This window comes from Melitaea cinxia, chromosome 2, assembly GCF_905220565.1.
Source record: "Melitaea cinxia chromosome 2, ilMelCinx1.1, whole genome shotgun sequence".
Taxonomy (NCBI): Eukaryota; Metazoa; Arthropoda; class Insecta; order Lepidoptera; family Nymphalidae; genus Melitaea; species Melitaea cinxia.
Genome location: NC_059395.1, coordinates 12,370,779 through 12,389,839, shown reverse-complemented (window position 1 = coordinate 12,389,839; position 19,061 = coordinate 12,370,779). Strand labels below are relative to the sequence as shown.

General features: G+C 33.1%; 2 protein-coding genes across 4 annotated transcripts; one reads left to right on the top strand and one right to left on the bottom strand.

The window, feature by feature from the left end:
* Positions 1 to 566: 566 nt before the first annotated feature.
* On the top strand, positions 567 to 6,260 carry LOC123665125 (arginase, hepatic). The gene is made up of 6 exons (XM_045599474.1): positions 567 to 735; positions 3,311 to 3,499; positions 3,775 to 3,961; positions 4,510 to 4,620; positions 4,887 to 5,014; positions 5,875 to 6,260. Exons 1-6 carry the CDS (start codon positions 567 to 569, stop codon positions 6,111 to 6,113), a joined length of 1,023 nt encoding a protein of 340 aa, XP_045455430.1. The 3' UTR covers positions 6,114 to 6,260.
* Positions 6,261 to 9,897: 3,637 nt separating this feature from the next.
* LOC123665105 (zinc finger protein 622) lies at positions 9,898 to 12,790 on the bottom strand. Of its 3 annotated transcripts, none has more exons than XM_045599461.1 (7): positions 12,356 to 12,790; positions 12,161 to 12,313; positions 11,614 to 11,814; positions 11,112 to 11,266; positions 10,740 to 10,874; positions 10,313 to 10,441; positions 9,898 to 10,009 (listed from the first exon to the last, which is right to left on the bottom strand). In XM_045599461.1, exons 1-7 carry the CDS (start codon positions 12,653 to 12,655, stop codon positions 9,898 to 9,900), a joined length of 1,185 nt encoding a protein of 394 aa, XP_045455417.1. In that variant the 5' UTR covers positions 12,656 to 12,790. The 3 variants fall into 3 exon arrangements, with proteins under 3 accessions (XP_045455417.1, XP_045455421.1, XP_045455409.1); XM_045599465.1 differs by having other exon boundaries at positions 12,161 to 12,234; positions 12,361 to 12,678; XM_045599453.1 differs by having other exon boundaries at positions 12,161 to 12,790.
* Positions 12,791 to 19,061: the final 6,271 nt, after the last annotated feature.

Below are 19,061 nucleotides of genomic sequence, written 5' to 3'. Positions count from 1 at the left end.
CTCAAGCATACTCATTTCTGTAAGCATTTAAGATACATCCAAAAATAATTTAAAACGTATAATAGAGCGTATTTTATCTGGGGCTGTTCGTGTGTGGATCTAATCAAGTTTTGAACGACATTTTTATATAATATATTTTTTATATCTAATAAAGGATTAGATAATTTGGAGATTAGCAACATTCGAGTACGTATCAGTTATTTGTTAACTATTAATAGCATTATGGCTCCTCCAATGATCTTAGTGTAATGTTTTACAATATTTTTAAAGAATCTAAATAAAAAAATTAAATAGGTCTCTTAGATCTCGGTATATGCTTTCAAAGAAACAAAATCTTCTGTTTTATATCAATTAATTATTACTATAATAATGAACTAAAAATTAAATTATTTGAAATATGATACAAAAAATATACAAAAAATCGTAAAAATGTTTATTGTTAACCTTTGACTTTACGAGATAATGAATTGTTGTCTCTCAGAGCCCTTATCAGTTAAAATATCAGTCTGTTTTGTGCTTAATAAGAAGCAGTATTAGAATTACAAAGTGCATTTTACTAAATTAAAATGAATTCCGTAAGGATTTTTACAAGAAACATGACCCAAAAGTGGAAGCCCTTAAAGAAATTGGGAATAATTGGAGTGCCATTCGAAAAGGGCCAGAAGAAGTACGGCGTGAGTATAGCCCCAGCGGCTATGAGATCAGCGGGGCTCATACAAAAACTTAAGGAAATTGGTAAGTAAAGATACATAATTATTATCCTTTTTGAAAAAATATGATTATATTATTCACTCTCGTGTCCTATTTGTGTAAAGTATTATCAATCATTTAAAGCTTGTCAAAAAATCATGGTCAGTTTCATAGAAATAAGATTTGGTACTTTGAACCTGTTTCATCCGTAATGTTGAAATTTCAAATTTTCGTTTTTAGTGATCGCGAATGTCTTAAAACTTAATATTATATGTTATATAGTTTAATTTTATTATTTAAGACTTATTGAAGTTAAATGCTAAGTTATTTATGCAACTGTCGTATAATAGGGGTATTAAAACACGAATATGGGCTTATCACTCGAGGCGAAGCAATGTTGCCAACTCTTGAAAAAACTTTTCCCTAATTCTTCCCTAACCTAAAATTGAAATTATTTAAAAATCCGTCAGATTATTTTTTTTATTATTTTTTATTTTTCAAAAGGTTCTTAAATAGAAAATAAAATTATTTTGTATTCTACTTTACTCTACGTAGGTATATTCACTGAATGTGTTCTTTTAAAAATTGATAATTGAGGAATTATTTTTGATTAGTTTTTTATACAAAAATATATAACGTTCTGACAAATTAAAAATTCCCAAAAATATACCCTAAAAAATTTATCCCCTAAAACTTTCCCGCTATTTTCAAAATATCCCTAGGAGAAAATTCCCAAAGTTGGCAGCACTGAAGCAAAATCATGTGATAATAGTATCACATAAGTATTTTAATATCTAATTATCAACAATTGCATACAAGACTTTATCTACATTCATAATAATTATGAATCCTTTATTAATGAGTCTGAAACAGTTAGCGTACTGCTAACATTAAAACAGCCTGTCCTAGTAAACTAATATCATCCAATACTGAGTAGGTATATACAAATAAACTAAGTACTAATGAAAGAATTATTTATTGTAGTAGTAATAAGCATTTTGTATAGTGTAATTATTGTATTAATATAAATGTACTTGAATATGTTCTTTAATGTTGGAAGGTTCCGATCCCGATGTACTCAATACATAAAACTTGAATCGCTTCTTTTTAAACCGATTTCAAAAAAAGGAGATTTTACAATTCAACGGTGAATAATTGTATATATATATTTTATGTGTGTGTTCGCGGATAGCTTCGTCGTTCATGAACCGATTTTGGTGAATATTTTTTGTTGGAAAGGAGATATTCCAAGGGTCCATGATAAATCCAGGGTCTAATGATGGAGTCCCAAAAAAAATCGAATCGAAAATCGTAGTGGCGATTAGTAAGTTTTATAGTTTTTTCATTAAGTAGTTTAAAGCAATACTATTTAATGAAGGTCTGGAGTCGGTCTGATGATAGAGTCGAGAGACAGTGGATGGAACTCCTCAACGATATACAGCAATTACCTGCTATTTGAACTTAATTCATTTCCTATTGATGAGAACTTTGCATCCATATGAGTTATAAGTGTCATTCCATGTCTGATGATGGAGCCTATAAACGGTCGAGGAAATTCCTCAATAATTTACAACAGTTAACTTTTGTTGTTAGACGATCGATCTGATATAATGGTGTGTGTGCCGTGCCGGCGGCACCTAAACACCGTCAATCGCGAGTTCGATTCCCGCTCTGAGTGGATATTTATGTTTATACAAATATTTATTTTCGATCCTGTTTGTTAATCCTTGTGGGTCTCCCCGCCTAGCTTCGGAGAACACGCTAAGCTATCAGTTTTTTACTTTTTAGTTTCCTATTTGAAGTCGGTTTTTTTTTGTTAAAAAATATTTGTAGACAAAACAATAAAAATATCGAAGAAAAATGGCGGGGATTCAAATAACCTACTTTTTTTTTTACATCGCGCGGCGTTCTTGTAGTGAAACGCGCAACCACGCATCGAGCAGCAAGAATGTGGCTGTTGAGTGATTCCTTTGCGCAGAAGGGATCGAATAAAAAACAAAAGAGTATTTTATTGTGAAATTCAGTAGGTACAACATTATATCATCAGTTTGGATGATATTATAGTTATTAGGACATTGGGTGTTTTAATTTTGGCAATAAGCTAACTGTTTCAGAATCTTTTATAGAGGATTTAAAGCATGGGTGTAGATAAAATTTACAATATACTTGTAGAAGTTATAATTTATAGAAGTTTTAAGTCAAGATAAAATATTTTTAAAAGTAAATAAATCGATCTGCCTTGTTTGTCTCACACTTTGTTTTCTACTTAATGTGTCCTATCACCTTACATTACTAACATATTTTTAGATACAGTCCAAAATAATAAAAAATAATAAAAAAAGTTTTATTATTTCTAAATCTTATTTAAAATGCATTGTTGTTAAGTGTTCCCAGTGAGTAGTCGTAAACACTCGTTTGGGAAAGGCCTCGAAAATTTATTTTAAAACAAAGATTTAGACGTTTAACATTATGTAGTTACGTATATTAAATAGAAAATTATAACATAATTTAATTATTAAAATCTCTTCTCTTCTCGACGAGTTTAAGTGCGTATTTTAGTCTACTTGTATATGTCAAATTATGCAAACTTAAGTTTAATTTTTTCACTATATTTTGTCAGATGGAATGGATGTTAAAGATTATGGTGACGTTGAGATCCCAACATGTTATGAACCAGTAGATGTGGATAATATGACCAATCTTCCTCTAATATCTGCTTGTAACAAAAATCTCTCCGATATGGTATCACAAGTTCTCAAAGATGATAGAGTAGCTGTTACTATTGGCGGCGATCATTCCATAGGAGTTGGTAAGTTAGTACAATTCAATTTTATTTTTTACTTATTTTTATTTATGACAAAAAATTACTCCTTTTGAATAAATATTGTATTGTTATATACCTACTGTACTTTGCCACTTTTTAAATTTATACGTTCGGTCAGATGTCACAACCATATCTAATTTATCTTTTAATTGCTTTATTCGTGAATAATATAATTTTATAAAACCTCTGTTCAATGCCAAATCGTTCTGTGTGTTTATGAAATCTAAGTAGTAAATAGTACCTATAGCACTTTTTCTCAGGAACGGTCGACGGTCACTACAGAGTCAATGAAGATATGATTCTCATATGGGTGGATGCACACGCGGATCTAAACACAAACAAGACGTCTAATTCAGGTTCGGTGCACGGTATGCCCGTCGCGTTGCTCGTGAAGGAGTTATCAGATTACTGGCCCTACTTACCCACTATGGACTGGCAAGTTCCTAAGTAAATTATCTTTAATATACCATAGTGTAAAGGCGTGTGTTATATTGTCTGATTTATTTTTTCCGCAACACGATTATTTTTAGCAAGCTATTTTAGTCAACATTACTCAATATTAATACATGTTTTGTTCCTCGAGTGTATTTTTGCTATTAATCAAAAGAAAATTATCAAATTGAAATTTACACTAATTTTTCAAGTTTAATTAAGCACTTTTGAAGAAAAAACATTTTAAGAAAATCTGTACGTCCCAGCATATATTGGGATACCTCCATTTCGTAGTTTAGTAGGGTAGCGGATTAAACTGACATATTTCCAATAGTATAAGAATACATTACTCATTATTGGGACGTGTGCAGTCATTGTTACACTATAGCAGTATATCTTTAAGTACATGCAGGTTGTACGTCAGATAAATTACAGTATAAAAATATTATATCCCTACTGAATTGAATCACTCTGTTATATACTTTTATTTTACTTAAAATAAAACCAACTTTATTGTTACGTAAAATAAAATGCTATATTTGAATGTCTAAAAATATTTGCAGATTTTCTATAAAGAATCTCGGATACGTTGGCTTGCGATCCGTAGACGAATACGAAAGGTTAGCGATAGAAAAATACGACGTGCCCGCTTTCGCAATGGAAGATATCGAGGAGTAAGTTAAATATTTATATCACTGATCGCGGCAGGCGGTAAGTAAATGTTTCCAACTGCTGCGTCACTAACTCCATACCAGTTTAAAATTGTAAAGGTGTAGTGTAATAAATATTCGTCTGCATAATACGGTACAAAAAATGATCTCAAATCGTTTTTCTTCCTTAATTTTTTTATCTAGTTGTCTAATATTTAGGTAATTTTCACAGACTTTAAATACAATTATAATCTAATCTAATCTAAATACAAAAATAATATTTCCAACAGGTACGGCATACAAAAATCCATAAAGCATATTCTTCAGCGGATAGATCCAGATGGGAATAAGCCGATTCATGTCAGCTTCGATATTGATTCTTTAGATGCCTTAGAAGCACCTAGTACTGGCACTCCTGGTTAGTTATAACTTTTGCGTTTTGCTATTTTATAAAATAACACTTTTTTATTACTTACAATTATATACCTACTAAGTATTACACTATTCCAAATATATTTGTACTGTGTGTGTGTTGTACTGTGTGGCTACGGTACCAAAGAATATAGCCACCCCCTCTCTTCCCGTGGGTGTCGTAAGAGGCGACTAAGGGATAACACAGTTCTGCTACCACCTTGGAACTTAAAAAGCCAACAGGTGGCGGGATAACCATCCAACTGCTGGCTTTAAAATACACAGGCCGAAGACTCGCAGCGTCTTCGGTGTGACAAAGCCTGCCCTGCGGTCACCAACCCGCCTGCCCAGCGTGGTGACTATGGGCAAAACACATGAGTTCACGTTATTTTTGGCGTAAACTTGTGGAGGCCTATGTCCAGCAGTGGACTGTATAGGCTATGATGATGATGATGAAATATTTTTGGGATATGAATTTTGTTTTCAAGGTGTAGATAAGCAAGACAGTAATAATGGTACGAACTACACCTTGTATTGTATACTAATGGTGGCGCATTTTAGTGCTAGTTTGATTAATGTAGGTAACATTAAGCCCATGCCATTTAGTAAACTAAGTGACGTGCTTATCGTGCAATCCATATCCATCGTTTTAATTCTTGTTTACTTATTCAACTGCACCTACGTATACCTACCTACTCTTACTTTATTCTAAACTCGCTTATTTCTTAAGGTATGAAAATACACTATCCTAATCAAAAATAAAATTAAAGACTTACATTCTTACAAACAATATTACACTAAAAGCATATCCTAGATTTATTAATCTATTCATTTGATAAACCAATTTTGCTACAAAATAAATTTTAGTGCGCGGCGGCCTAACACTTCGGGAGGCTATTCGGCTGATGGAGATTATCCATGGAACGGGTCGCCTCCGAGCTATTGATCTCGTGGAAATAAATCCAGCGCTCGGCAACGATTCGGACAGAAAAAGGACTATTGACGCGGGCTTATGTATACTACGTGCGGCTTTAGGATTCTCCAGAAGAGGTATCACACCTCGCGGTATTTTAGACTTGCCCGTACAAACACCACCATCGAAATAATGTTCGCCGCTAAAAGTATAATCAGTTGATATAAGAAGTGAAGATTATATAGGTACGGTCAATGTTAAACATACTACTAATTTTAAGAAAATTATAACCTATGTGTACCTATATACTATATATTTTGTTAATAAACTTTCGACTGTTTTACCTTTTTTAATTTTATTACTTAAACCCATATGACAGTTAATGAGCGTAACTATCAAGAAAAATGAAAATAATGTTATTTTTTAATATTTTAACGTTAAACCGATAATACATTTTTCCAATGCAATATGTATAAGTTTCCTCTAAAAATGGTGGCTTACGTAACAGTTACCGTAAGTTTTTATTTTTATATACCTATATAAGAAAGATTAAACTTTTTTAGTCCCTAGAAATAGGTTAAGATTATATTGTGGATCCAAACCCTCTCTTGGTATGTTAAACAAAAATTTGAAATAAGTAATGTGTTCTTAAAGTAAATTACATAGAATAGGCTTACGGCAAAAGGCGAAACGAAGCAAAGATAAATCCGATTGCGTCTCTTCTGTTTTTTGAAAGATATAAAAGTTCCTAAATGGCTAAAATACACGGAAAGATTTTTAAGCACGCCCGTTGTTTCCCACGCCCCCTTTTTTATATTATTATATGTATATTCCTGTGTACTTACGTAGTACATAGATTGAGAAGTTTTGTTAAGGGCATTTGTTTTCAGATAAACTAAAACATCACTGAAAACGGTGACAAATAATCTTAGCAACCGTCTCCCGCCTAATGTGATCCCGATCAATCCGTTTTTACTAGCCCAATTGGATTGTAAATAGCCTTTCAGTTTGGATTATATTCTGCGAATCTTTAAAAACAAACAAGTATTCTACACGTGTGCATACAAACAAAGTAGTATTCACAGAACATGTGGCGCAGCATGGGCGGATATAAACTCTATGAGCTCTTTGTCTATGCCTCCAATCCTTCCAATGCACGCACGATCCTAACACATCATTTTAGTTAACTGAGGTAAAGCACAGCAGGAATTTCCTGCTCAAAATATGGAGCAGCCCGATTGGGGTAGTACCTCGACCTTACAGAAGATCACAGCAAAATAATACTGTTAGCTGTTTTAAGCAGTATTGTGTTCCTGTTGGTGAGTAAGGTGACCAGTCCTGGGGGGGATTGGGGATTAGGGCGGCAACGCGCTTGCGATGCTTCTTGTGTTGCAGGCGTCTATAAGCTACGGTAATCGCTTACCATCAGGTGAGCCGTACGCTTGTTTGCCGACCTAGTGACATAAAAAAAAGTTACAACGAAAAAAAGGTCGAACAAAATACAATTTGTGTCAAAACTATTAAAACAGGCGGTTCCACGTCTTTTTTTTATTTATGCCCGTCGTTTTGGATATTTTTCGGATACTAGTCCTTCCGTGAGCACGATTGCTGTTAAGTATCTTCGCGCATCTAAAAAACTTAATAAACCGAGACAAAATCCGAAAAAGTTGTTTCATTACAATAAAAAACTATTTTAATAAAGCACATAAGTAAGATTATAATAAATATAAATATTGATGTTTTAGATCGTTAGTTTCATCGCTTTAACTAACGGTTTGGAGTTTACAATAAACAATAATGAAGCAGACGTCAAAAGCGTTATGGAGAAATTTTTCAAAAAAATTCCAGATGTGGACAGTAAATACGTCATCGATCAAGGATTATCAAAATTCATAAAAAAATACTTTAATGGTAAAGTAAATGCGTTTCCTTTGTTCAAAATCAATGTAAAAATTGACAGAAATCCAGTTCAAATACCTTGGACTTTAGATCAAGCAGAAACAACTAATGAAATGCCAATGAAAAAAAAATATAAATATTTAAAACACAAGTCAAGGGAAATAAAATTAAAAAATATGTATATATGAATTTTATTGTACCTTTTTCAACAATAACAACGGTTTATCGAAACAACTGGAGAAAGTCATTAATTGCAAGTTGAGTCAAGTTTTTTCAACATAAAATATAGGGTTAAAATATAGGCCTATCTATTTGACAATAACAATTTTATTACTATGTGCAGTGAACCAAATGTATTCATAAATAAAAAAGCATTACATACATTCTATGTAAAAAGTTAGCTTTTTAAAAATATGATTTATTACATTGTAAAACAAAAACGAAATTCACAACACAATTACACATTACTTTTACACAATATCTTTGGGAATAGATTTTATTCCTACTAAATGCCATAGATTTTTGAAACGTATGCAAACACAGCCTTCTTTTAAGCTCATTTTTAACTGACTTCAAATCAAGGAGGTTATCAATTCGACCGTATGTTTTTGTGTGCTACCTCATAACTGGATGTACCGATTTTGTTGATTCTTTTTTTTTAATTTGAAGCTGATGCTTGCCATGGGAACAGCCATTTAAATTCGATCGAGACCTGACGAGTAATTTCGAGTTATCTATTATGATGCGTATCTCGTTGACTATAATCAAAACTAATTATTTTTTCAACATGTTTGTTAATTGAATACAGTTTTGTTTCTTTAGCGAACAAATAAACAAGGCAATACTTTCTGTGAACAAATCTTTATCTCAAAACTGTCATATGCAGTCCACTGCTGGACATAGGCCTCCCCAAGTTCGCACCAGACATTTTACGCAATCCTCATCCAGCCTACACCGGCAATATTACGTAGATCGTCAGTCCAGCGGGCCGGAAGACGTCCCACACTGCGTTTGCCGAGACGCGGTCTCCAATTCAGGCCACGTCAGCTCCAACGGCCGTCGGTCCTGCGACACAGGTGATCAGCCCACTGCCACTTCAACTTGCTAATTCTGTGAGCCATGTCGGTTACTTTCGTTCTCTCGCGGATAGTCTCATTTCTAATCCTATCTTTGAGAGATACCCCAAGCATAGCCGATTTCATATCACTTTGAGCGACTTTAAGCTTGTGGACCAGTCCCTTCGGCAGTGTCCACGTCTCGGCTCCGTATGTTAACGCAGGCAGGTTGCATTTCTCGAAGACCTTTGTCTTCGAGCATTGCGGAATCTTCGAAGTGAAGACTCGATGAAGTCTGTAAAACGCAGCTCAGCCCAACCGAATCCTCCTATCGGCCTCCTTCTCAAAGTTGTTGCGGCCTAGTTTGATGGTACGGCCTAGGTAAACATAATCCTCAACAACTTCGAGAAAGGTACCATAGACCGATATCAGTCTCGGTATGACTTGGTTGTTAAAAATAACTTTCGTTTTGTTCAAGTTCATACCGAGACAGACTCGCCGGTAGGACTCGTTTAGAGCATTTCGCCTAGCTAATCCAACGTGACGATAATCAAGAAAGCAAAGATGACAATATCTACGGTGAAACGAAGGTGCGAGATGTATTCGCCGTTGACGTCGATACCTCGATCCCCCAATCCAAGGTCAGTAACAGTAAACAGTTTCGCTGATATTACATCTCCCTGTCTTACCCTCCGCCGGAGGAAAATAGGTCTTGTTTTATGTTCTTACATACGGACAGTCATAATTATATAGATATATAATTATTATTATATATCAGGTTTACAAAAGACGACGCATTGGAGCAGCGATCACAGCCCTGGATGTTGCGTTGGCGTTCTCGTGTTCGATTCTCGCTCACGACTGACACTTGTATTGGCTATATCAATGTTTGTCGTGGTCCTTTGTGCTTATGTATTGTGTGTATTTCAAGACCCCTGACAGAAGAATTTCAAACTAGAGGCCTTTGAGTGTAAAATGTAAAATGTAAAAAAAAAAAAAAACTAAAATAAATGATAAGGTGTTTTAGAAGTTAACTTGTTGACGGAAATGCTTCTGGAACTTATTGCTTTTGATAGACATTTTCATCTCCCACTTGGCTTGCACACGTTTCATAAAGTGAATGTCACGAGCTTTCCTGTAAGTAAATATATTTCTTCTAATACATATTTACAATTGATCAATTATATTTAAAAAAATTATTTATTGATTAATAAGATAAGTTAATTTCAATATTAATAACCAATTTCGTTTTTTTTTACTTAAATGTTTTTGCATTACAAAACTATTTTATTAGGCAGTAAGTAAAAACTTGTAAAACTGTGATACTTATCCAGTGCTCAATGTGAATATTTGTGTAGTCAAAAAAGAGTAATAAACAAATAATCATTTCTAATAACATATGTACTTTTACATAATTAAATCAATAAACAATACATACTTGGCTGCTGCTGCTTGTTCCTTTGGTGCCCATCCTAACGCCCGATACATTCCTAGCACTCTATGAAGTTTACGATCAGATTTCTTAACTAGAGCTTGGCTATTTTGAGATATGTTCTGTTTATAATATCTGTAAAAGATAAATAAAAAAAGAAATATAAATAAATTATTAAAACAAATATAAATAAAATTAATTACATACTAGAAATATCGTGTGTTATCCAGCCTCATTATGTTATCACAAAATTATTGTATTAAATTAATGAACATGTAAACAATTTTAAATATAACTATTACACATAAAACTCATCACAACTGGAATGAATTTATGAGACAAAGTGGACTTGTTACTTTTGTTTCAAAAGTTGTTAATACAATGTTAAGAAGTAAACAAGCTATGCTAATAAAATAATAAAAAATATCTGTACCTCATAAGATTGCGATGACCAACTGTAACACCAGATGGTAGCACCAATTGAAAATCATCACCTTCCAAAGTCTCTGGCTCTTCAACTTCCTCATCTACATCCATATTTTCTCCTTCTTGATTAGGATATGAAGCACTTTAAAGGAAAGAACATTTAACATTTGTAAAAAATGCATATGATATGTATATGAAAGAATATTATAGAAACAAGTGTTTTCAAATTCTGTTTGAATATCCAAAAGGAAATAAACACCAATAAATAACATAAATTGAATTTCATCATTGTTTTTAGGCAGCAGCACAAACATGTTGATTGAAAATAACAAATGATTATGATACTAAGAAGTTATTACATATAAATTTTTTTTAATACCTATAATCATAATAGTCGGCATATTCAGCTAATGCAAGGCCCTCATGCAACATTTTACAATGACCTTTGTCAATCATATGCGCCCTTGCAGCTTCCATGGAGTAAAATGTACGACCAGCTTCATTGCACCATAAACACATAAATCCTTGTGAAATCTTAAAGAGTTAAACATTATTAATATCTTAAATAAGAATAACTAATAAACAAACATTGGGTAGGAAAAGGTGCATACAACTATTATTGGAATACACATCTTGATAGTACAAAGATAAATTAATTTCATTAATGTTTCATACTAAGGTTAACTGCAACAGCCTGCGTAATGTTATACTACTAGACAAATATATAATAGGAAAATTCCTAGCACTTTGCTCTTAATGGGGCTGCTCTTAAGCCCTTTGCTCTAGGCTTGCTTGGATTAAACATTAACCCATAATGTCCACATATGCTCCACTGTAGATTATTCATATAATATAAACTTTGGTGAATAAATTTTGCTTACCTTCTCCCCAAGATACAATAAGAGTCCTTTAACATCTGAACAGTACTCAACATCAGGAATAAAGAATGAATGAGCCTCAGACATGTGTTTCAGATTTTTCACCATGTTCTTACTGTGGTGACCGCAGAACAAGCAGTCCCTAGGTTTAATAAGTGAATCACTACCTTTAATTCGACATTCTTCCCATTCATCAGAGTCAAGCTGAAAAACATAATACAGTAATTAATTTAATGCAACATTAACAATGTACAGGTTTAACTCCTAACTGCGTTCATTAAAATAAGGGGTTCTGTAGGTGTAATAGATCACGCTCCATGTGAGATGATTGAAGGAGCACAGTTAGGATTTGAATATCCTGTATGTTTTGGACAAAATGATTTAAATAAGAAAGTTCAATTTATAATTATTTATTCATTAAATTTTTATTCGTTCTATTTTTAATTCTTTTTCATAATGTGTGGGAATTGTAAATAATGTCTTTTTAATACTTGGTTCATAAACACATACATATACCTTTTTTCAAATAAAAAGCAAAGGAGATATTTACCTCTTCAATTTCTGAATCTGTTTCAATATCATCATCACCAGAGTCTTCATCGGCATTCACAACAACGAATTTTTCTGGTTGAGGAGGGCCAGCTTTACTCGCTTCGATTTTTTCAAAACTATTACTATCTGAGTGACTGTCATCTCTTTCTAACTGTCTTTGCTCTTTCTTTTCACTGGTCGATCCTTGATTTACCGAACTTTTTTCTTCTGCTAATTTATGTTTTTTGCTGTTAAGATGATTGTTATAAGAGTTTTTAGTATTGAAAAACTTTGAGCAATATTTGCAGTACACTGATTCATCTCGATCGGCATTTTCTGCTTGTTCTCTGTGCTCTTTTGCCTTCTGTTCGAACTCCTCTATGGTTAAAGGAGGTATGGATGCGACTTTTCTTTTCAAATTATACCTGTGCCAATCTAGTTTGTAATGTTCACGCTGTAAATCTGCCGTTTTGAAGATCACCTGGCATGTTATGCACGTGTATGCGTTAGACATGTTTAAAGGAAATTTTATCACAGCTAATTTTTGTCAAGTTTATCACAGTTAAATGAACACGTTTTAGACTTGATAATTGATATTTTACAGCTGTTCCCTATTGCGATTAAATGTTAATAGACGACGTATTTATCACCATAGATTATACACTTATATACTGGTTGTTGTTGTTTTAAAATTTATCCCCAATAGGGAAAGGCAAAGGACTATAATCCATACAGCCTAGTCTGAATTTGTAAGTTTCGTTCTGATATATCAAAAGGCCGGAGCCAAGTCTGAAGTAACTTTATTGTTCTTCTGATTCGATGACTGGTAGAGTAAGGCCGAAACCAAGTCTGAAATTTCATATTTTCGTCTACTCTTCTTTGTCTATAAGTGATAGGCGAGGTCGAAACCAAGTCTGTAGTAGGCCGAAGCCTGAAATATCAAAATAAAATTTCACATCCGATGAATGAAGGTCCTGATCCTGTTTCAAATATCATTGATAGTATTGCAAATAAATTCAAATATACTAGTATAGTTATCCAAATTAGTCAATAAATCTTGTGTATTGCGCGGGACATTTTTTGGTCCAGAAGTTGATAACAAGTTGGCTATAAATAAGAGGCGTTCCAGATTAAAAGCGGAGCATTCAAAAAATATGTGATCTAAAGACTGTGTAGAGTTGTTGGTGCAATGTGGGCAAACGGGCGATGAGATGATACGCATACGATTCAAATGTGCATTAAATCTGCAATGTCCAAATCTCAAGCGGCATAGTATTGTATAATATTTTCTGCTTCTATGTTGATGCGATTTAGTAAACCAAGGACTTTTTCCAATATCTTGATTTATCTGAGCATACCAAGATCCTTTTCTTAACAAGGTTTGTCGCCAAAGATCACGCCAATCAGATAGGATTTTTGATTTAATAGCAACTAATAGATCAGTGTATGGTACGGCAACATTCTCATCAACAGGGCTGCCGCTGTCACTGTCAACAATTGAACGTGCCAGAAAGTCCACATGTTCATTTCCCCTTACTCCTATATGTGAAGGTGTCCACAATAATTTGATGTTGTAGTTTCTTCTGGATAGTTGATAAAGGAGATGTCTTATTTCTAAAATGATGAAGTTTGTATTAGCACTGAATTGATAATTATCTAAAGCCTTTAGAACGCTCATACTGTCAGTAATGATCAGCCAATATTGATTAGTTTGTTTTTTAATGAATTCTAGGGCAGCAGTAATTGCTAGAGCTTCAGCTGTAAATATTGATATCTCCTTTTTCAATCTGACGCCTTGGCCAAACTTCAGATGAGGTACATAATAGGCCATGGAAACATTTATATCATTTTTTGATCCATCTGTGTAAACTTGTTTGAACTTATCAGAGTATTGTGCTATGAGGTTGTAAACTTCCTGGCGCTCTTTTAGCTTATGGTCAATAATAATATCGATTTGATTAATAAGACAGTCAAACTCCTTTTCGTGACACATCCAATTGCTAGAACTGTGTATTTTGTGTTGGTTATTTAGATTTAACATGAATGAATATTCGAAGAGAATAAATGGGTTATTAGAAGTTAATGGAGCATTTACAGGATATTTACTATGTAAGTAATTAAGCTTTTTAATTAGAGGATGATTACTAATGGAAAACAGTTTTAGCAAAAAACAGTATTTCAAATATTTAAATCTAAGGTGTAAAGGGGAAATGTTGCACTCGACCTGTAACGAATTAATTGGGGTTGTTTTCATGGCGCCAGTGATAAGTCTCAGGCTGTGATTTTGAATAATATTTAATTTGTTAACCAACTTGTCATTAGCAGAAAAACATAGAAATCCATATTCAAGATGACTGCGTACAAGAGATTTATATAGGGTAAGAAGGATTTTTGGATCAGAACCCCAATATGTTTTTGCAAGAGACTTTAAAATATTAAGAGCCTTAAGAGCTCTATCAACTATGTGGTCTACATATTTGTTCCATGATAAGTTATTCTTGAATATAACACCTAAAAATTTAACTTCATTTGTGATAAGAAGAGATATATTATTATAGTTTATTTTAATTCTTTCAGACCCTACTTTATTAAAAACTATGACTTTAGACTTTTCAAAGCTAATGTCCAATGCAAGATAATTAAAATAAGAATTTAATTTAACTAAAGCTTCGTTTAACTTAAGATTTAGGGTAGTTATATTATTACTAGAACAATAGACTACCAAATCATCAGCAAACTGTAAATTGTATATATGAGAGCCTAGAATTAAGTTTAATCTATGTATATAAAGTGTGAAAATCAATGGACTCAAAATGCTACCTTGACATGTACCTTTATGAGAAAGCCTTGGACCAATAAGTCTATTATTATACTTAACAAATACCTTCCTACTGTGCAAAAAATTAAAAATCCATTGTATAACTTTTACAGGTAAACCAATCGCAGCTAATTCCGTGGATAGAATATGATGGTTAACATTATTAAAGGCTCCAACTACATCGAAGAAAACTCCAGCGAGAGCTTGCTTTGATTGTATAGCATTATAAATATCAAGATGTAAGTGAGCAATGCTCTCCCTTGAAGACCTGCCTCTTCTAAAACCAAACTGATTAGAAGGTAAAATATGATTAGACTCTATGAAATGTTCCAATCTTTGTTTTAAAAGTTGTTCAAATATTTTTCCCATGCAAGAAGTCAATGCTATAGGTCTATATGAATCAAAGTTAAACTTGTCCTTGTTGGGTTTTAAGATAGGTACTAAACAATCAACCTTCCAATCCATAGGAATAAGATTATGCTCCCAAAGAAGATTCAGGATATTTAATAAAATTAGTTTAGATTGAGAAGACAGGTGTTTAAGCATTTTATATGAAATGTAGTCAAGGCCAGGTGTAGAGTCTTTTCTGGATGAAATAGCAGAATTTAATTCGACAATGGTAAAAGATTTTATAATAAAATTTTGATTAGGAAGAATATGGCAGAAAGAATTAAGATTAAAGGCTGGCTCTACAGTATCTGGAGTATATTTTTTGAGAAAATCAAAGATCCAAGAATAGTCAGAGTTGTTATGGGAAGGTGGAGAATAGCTTTTGTTAAATTTTCGCATATACGTCCAAATGACTGATATAGGAGTCGATCTGTTAAATTGTTCACAAAGTTTTATCCAACTGTTTCTTCTCTCATTTCTGATAATATATTTTTTGGTGGCTTGTAGTCTTTTAAAATTAATGTAATTAGCCTCAGTGGGATCAGATTTAAAAGTCAAATAAGCGTTTTTGCTATTTAATACGGCTTTGGTGCAATTGAAATTCCACCAAGGAAGAAGTTTTTTTTTTTTATTTAAGTTAGAAGGAGAGCATGAAGATAAAGCTGTATTAACCAAAGAGTGCTTAGAAATAGAAGATGATTTCCACAGTGCTGAGTGTAAAATATCTGTAAATTTTGTGTAGTTATGAAGGGGGTCTTGTGTATCAAGAGAAAATTCAGTGAGCAATAGTTGGACATTTAAATTATAAATGTTCCAATCAACGTTGTTCAGGTTAGGGAAGCAGGGTAGTGAGCTACTATTGGGAATAGGAGTGGCATTGTAATGATTGTTATTAAGTAAAATTTTTGTGATTACAGGAAAGTGGTAGCTGCCTAAGGGATCGTCATGTACTGACCAGTCACACTCTAGAGCCAATGAAGGTGATACTATGGTTAAGTCAAGAGCATTCTGTCTCCATATGTGCGAACCAACAGTGGTCATACTTCCGTCATTAAGTATAACCAAATTATTGTTATTGATAGACTCTAGAATGTCTTTGCCTCGACAATTAGAAGTAGAACAGCCCCAGGCTGAGTTTAGGCCATTAAAATCTCCTGCTAGGAAGATTGGTTCTGGTAAACTTTTAATTAACCTGTCTAGTTTAGATTTAGAAAAAGCAGGATTGCAATTAGTTGGACTGTAAAAGCTTATGATAGTAAGTTCTTTGTTGCTAGAGTATTTTATACGAACAACAACATTTTGAATGGAGTCATCATAAAAAGTATCAATTTTAGAATAAGAAATAGAGCTATGTATTAATATGGCTACGCCATTGTGGGTGTTTCCTGAATCAAGACGAATTACATTGTAATGACGTATCTTAAATTTTTGACAAGGCTTTAACCAAGTCTCACAAATTAACGCAATGTGAATATTTTTGTCCAAAAGGAAATAATTAAAAATATGTTGATTGTGTAGAATACTCTGAGCATTCCATTGCACAATATTTAAAGTATCCATAAAGTGCAAATTATTTATTAGTAACCTTTTTTAATGTATCTTGCAGGACATTTTTAATATTTTGGGAAGAGATAGGTATTTCATTATTTTTGTTTAGTGTTATAAGTTTTACTAAAGCTTCTGTAATAGATTTGAGTATTATTTCGGAATTTAAAAGAGATAAGAACTGATCAGTTTTGTTTAATGATGGAAAGTGAGAGCTGTTTAAAACATCAACAAAGCTTTTTTTCTGAAATTTATCTCTGTTAAGCTGGATTTTTTCTTTTTTAACAGGGCATGCAGGGGATATGGCAATGTGATTGCCAGAGCAGTGACAGCAACTGGCTGCAGTATAAGGAGTCTGACAATCTTTAAAATTGTGACCTTCGCCACAAATGCTGCATCTTTGTGAATTTTTACAGAATTTTGCAATATGACCATACCTTAAACACTTTAGACACTGCTTTACTGGCGGGATGTACTGCCGTACTTCGAACCGCCAGCTGTTGAGGTCCACACTATCTGGTAAATTGGGACAGGAAAAGGTTATAGAAATTGTTTTTGTGGGGATTAATTTTATTTCTCCATTTTCTCTTACACGTCGCATAAATCTACGTATAGATATAATATTTTTCGTGCTAGTTAGAGCTGAATATATTTCTTTATTGGATAATTCTATAGGCACATGAGAAATTACCCCAGTGACCTCTGTAGCGGCAGCCGGAAGGGAAGCTTTAAGTTTGTACCCATCAAGATATTTTTTGTTGCCTAAGACCGCGTTAGCAAAAGCAGGTCTATCAAAGATAACTCCAACTTTACTTTTATTAATGCGTTTTAGTTGTTTCACGCCTTTATTATATTTTTTTATGCTATTAGCGAGTGTCATCATGTCTCTTGTTCCGATTGGCTTGTCAGCCTCTGTACTCTCCAGGAATACAATATAGTCAAAATTACCCCCGTTCTCAGGGTAGTGCCGCACGTAATCGGCTACCCGAAACGGGGCATACCTTTCGGCGTCTGTTAGCTCAACAGATTTTATGGACTCGGAGTCGGAGCTCAACGAGTCGTCCTCAGCGTTACCTTCCTCCTTCTTTTTCCTTTTCTTACTTCTCCCCATCTCTTGATTAATTTATAAGTATTTATTTATAAAAAACTCCAGTGAATGAATTATAAAATTAATAAAATATTTTTGAAAAAAAAAAAGACCGCCTTTTCACTTCAAAGTTCCCGCGCTTCTCTCTCCTTATATACTGGTATTTATCACTGTCAGATGAAAGACTTTTTTTTTTGGAGTTTATGGCCTGGTATCTAGACCTTTAAGCCAAATGAAAGACTTTTAAGCACCTAGAAGTGTTACCAGAAATTTTTGCCCGTCTAATCGACAAAGTGCCGTAAATTATCATACTTTCAGAACAATTATCGTACAACCAAAAAAAATACTTTTTTAAATTTAAGTTTTTAAATATAAATTATAGTACAAAACTACAAATGTCAGTCGGCTAAGAAAAATGGTTGTCCACCAAAAAAAAATTTGAACAGCTGTTTTCAAATGTCAGTCGGCCAAAAAAGAAACAAAATCGGCCAAGTGCGAGTCAAACTTGCACGCGAAGGGTGCCGTATCATTGACTAAGTAAAATAATTAGACTAAAAAAAATTGATCAATTATTTTTTTTATTCTATTATTTATTAATAAAATAAACATACAATTAAGTATTTTGTGACTATTTCAAGCGTCTCCCTGTTACCATTTATTGATATCGAGCAAAAATAGGCAAAAAAATGGGGTTTTTTGTATTGGAACCCCGCTTAAATATCTATTTCATTTTAATTTTACTATTTAATGTTAATGTAAAAATACAATTGAGTATTTTGTGAATATTTCAAGTGCCTACCTGTAGGCTTACTCTTGACTTCAATCCCAATCTCACAAAAACACGAATTCAATACAGTTCCAGTTCCAATCTGCAATATTTTGGTACTCTTGACCAAATCGAGCTTTCAATTGAATTGAAATTGAAATCGAATTGACGATCGGTTTCTCGTGTAGCCATTATAATAAAAAATAATAAGAAAATAAAATTTAATTTATGAAATTTTGTTTTTTAAATTATAATGTGTCTCCAATAATTAATTATTATCTTTTATATTGTAATTCCTTAAATTAAACCTAAAA

Bases quoted from the DNA above. Each gene is read 5' to 3' on its own strand.
- LOC123665125 (XM_045599474.1), top strand. From the start codon at position 567: ATGAATTCCGTAAGGATTTTTACAAGAAACATGACCCAAAAGTGGAAG. The intron at 736-3,310 runs GTAAGTAAAGAT...ATATTTTGTCAG, and splicing joins ACAAAAACTTAAGGAAATTG to ATGGAATGGATGTTAAAGAT. The intron at 3,962-4,509 runs GTAAATTATCTT...AAATATTTGCAG, and splicing joins ATGGACTGGCAAGTTCCTAA to ATTTTCTATAAAGAATCTCG.
- LOC123665105 (XM_045599453.1), bottom strand. From the start codon at position 12,655: ATGTCTAACGCATACACGTGCATAACATGCCAGGTGATCTTCAAAACG. The intron at 10,442-10,739 runs GTACAGATATTT...TATCTTTTACAG, and splicing joins GGTCATCGCAATCTTATGAG to ATATTATAAACAGAACATAT. The intron at 10,010-10,312 runs GTATGTATTGTT...ATTTACTTACAG, and splicing joins GAACAAGCAGCAGCAGCCAA to GAAAGCTCGTGACATTCACT.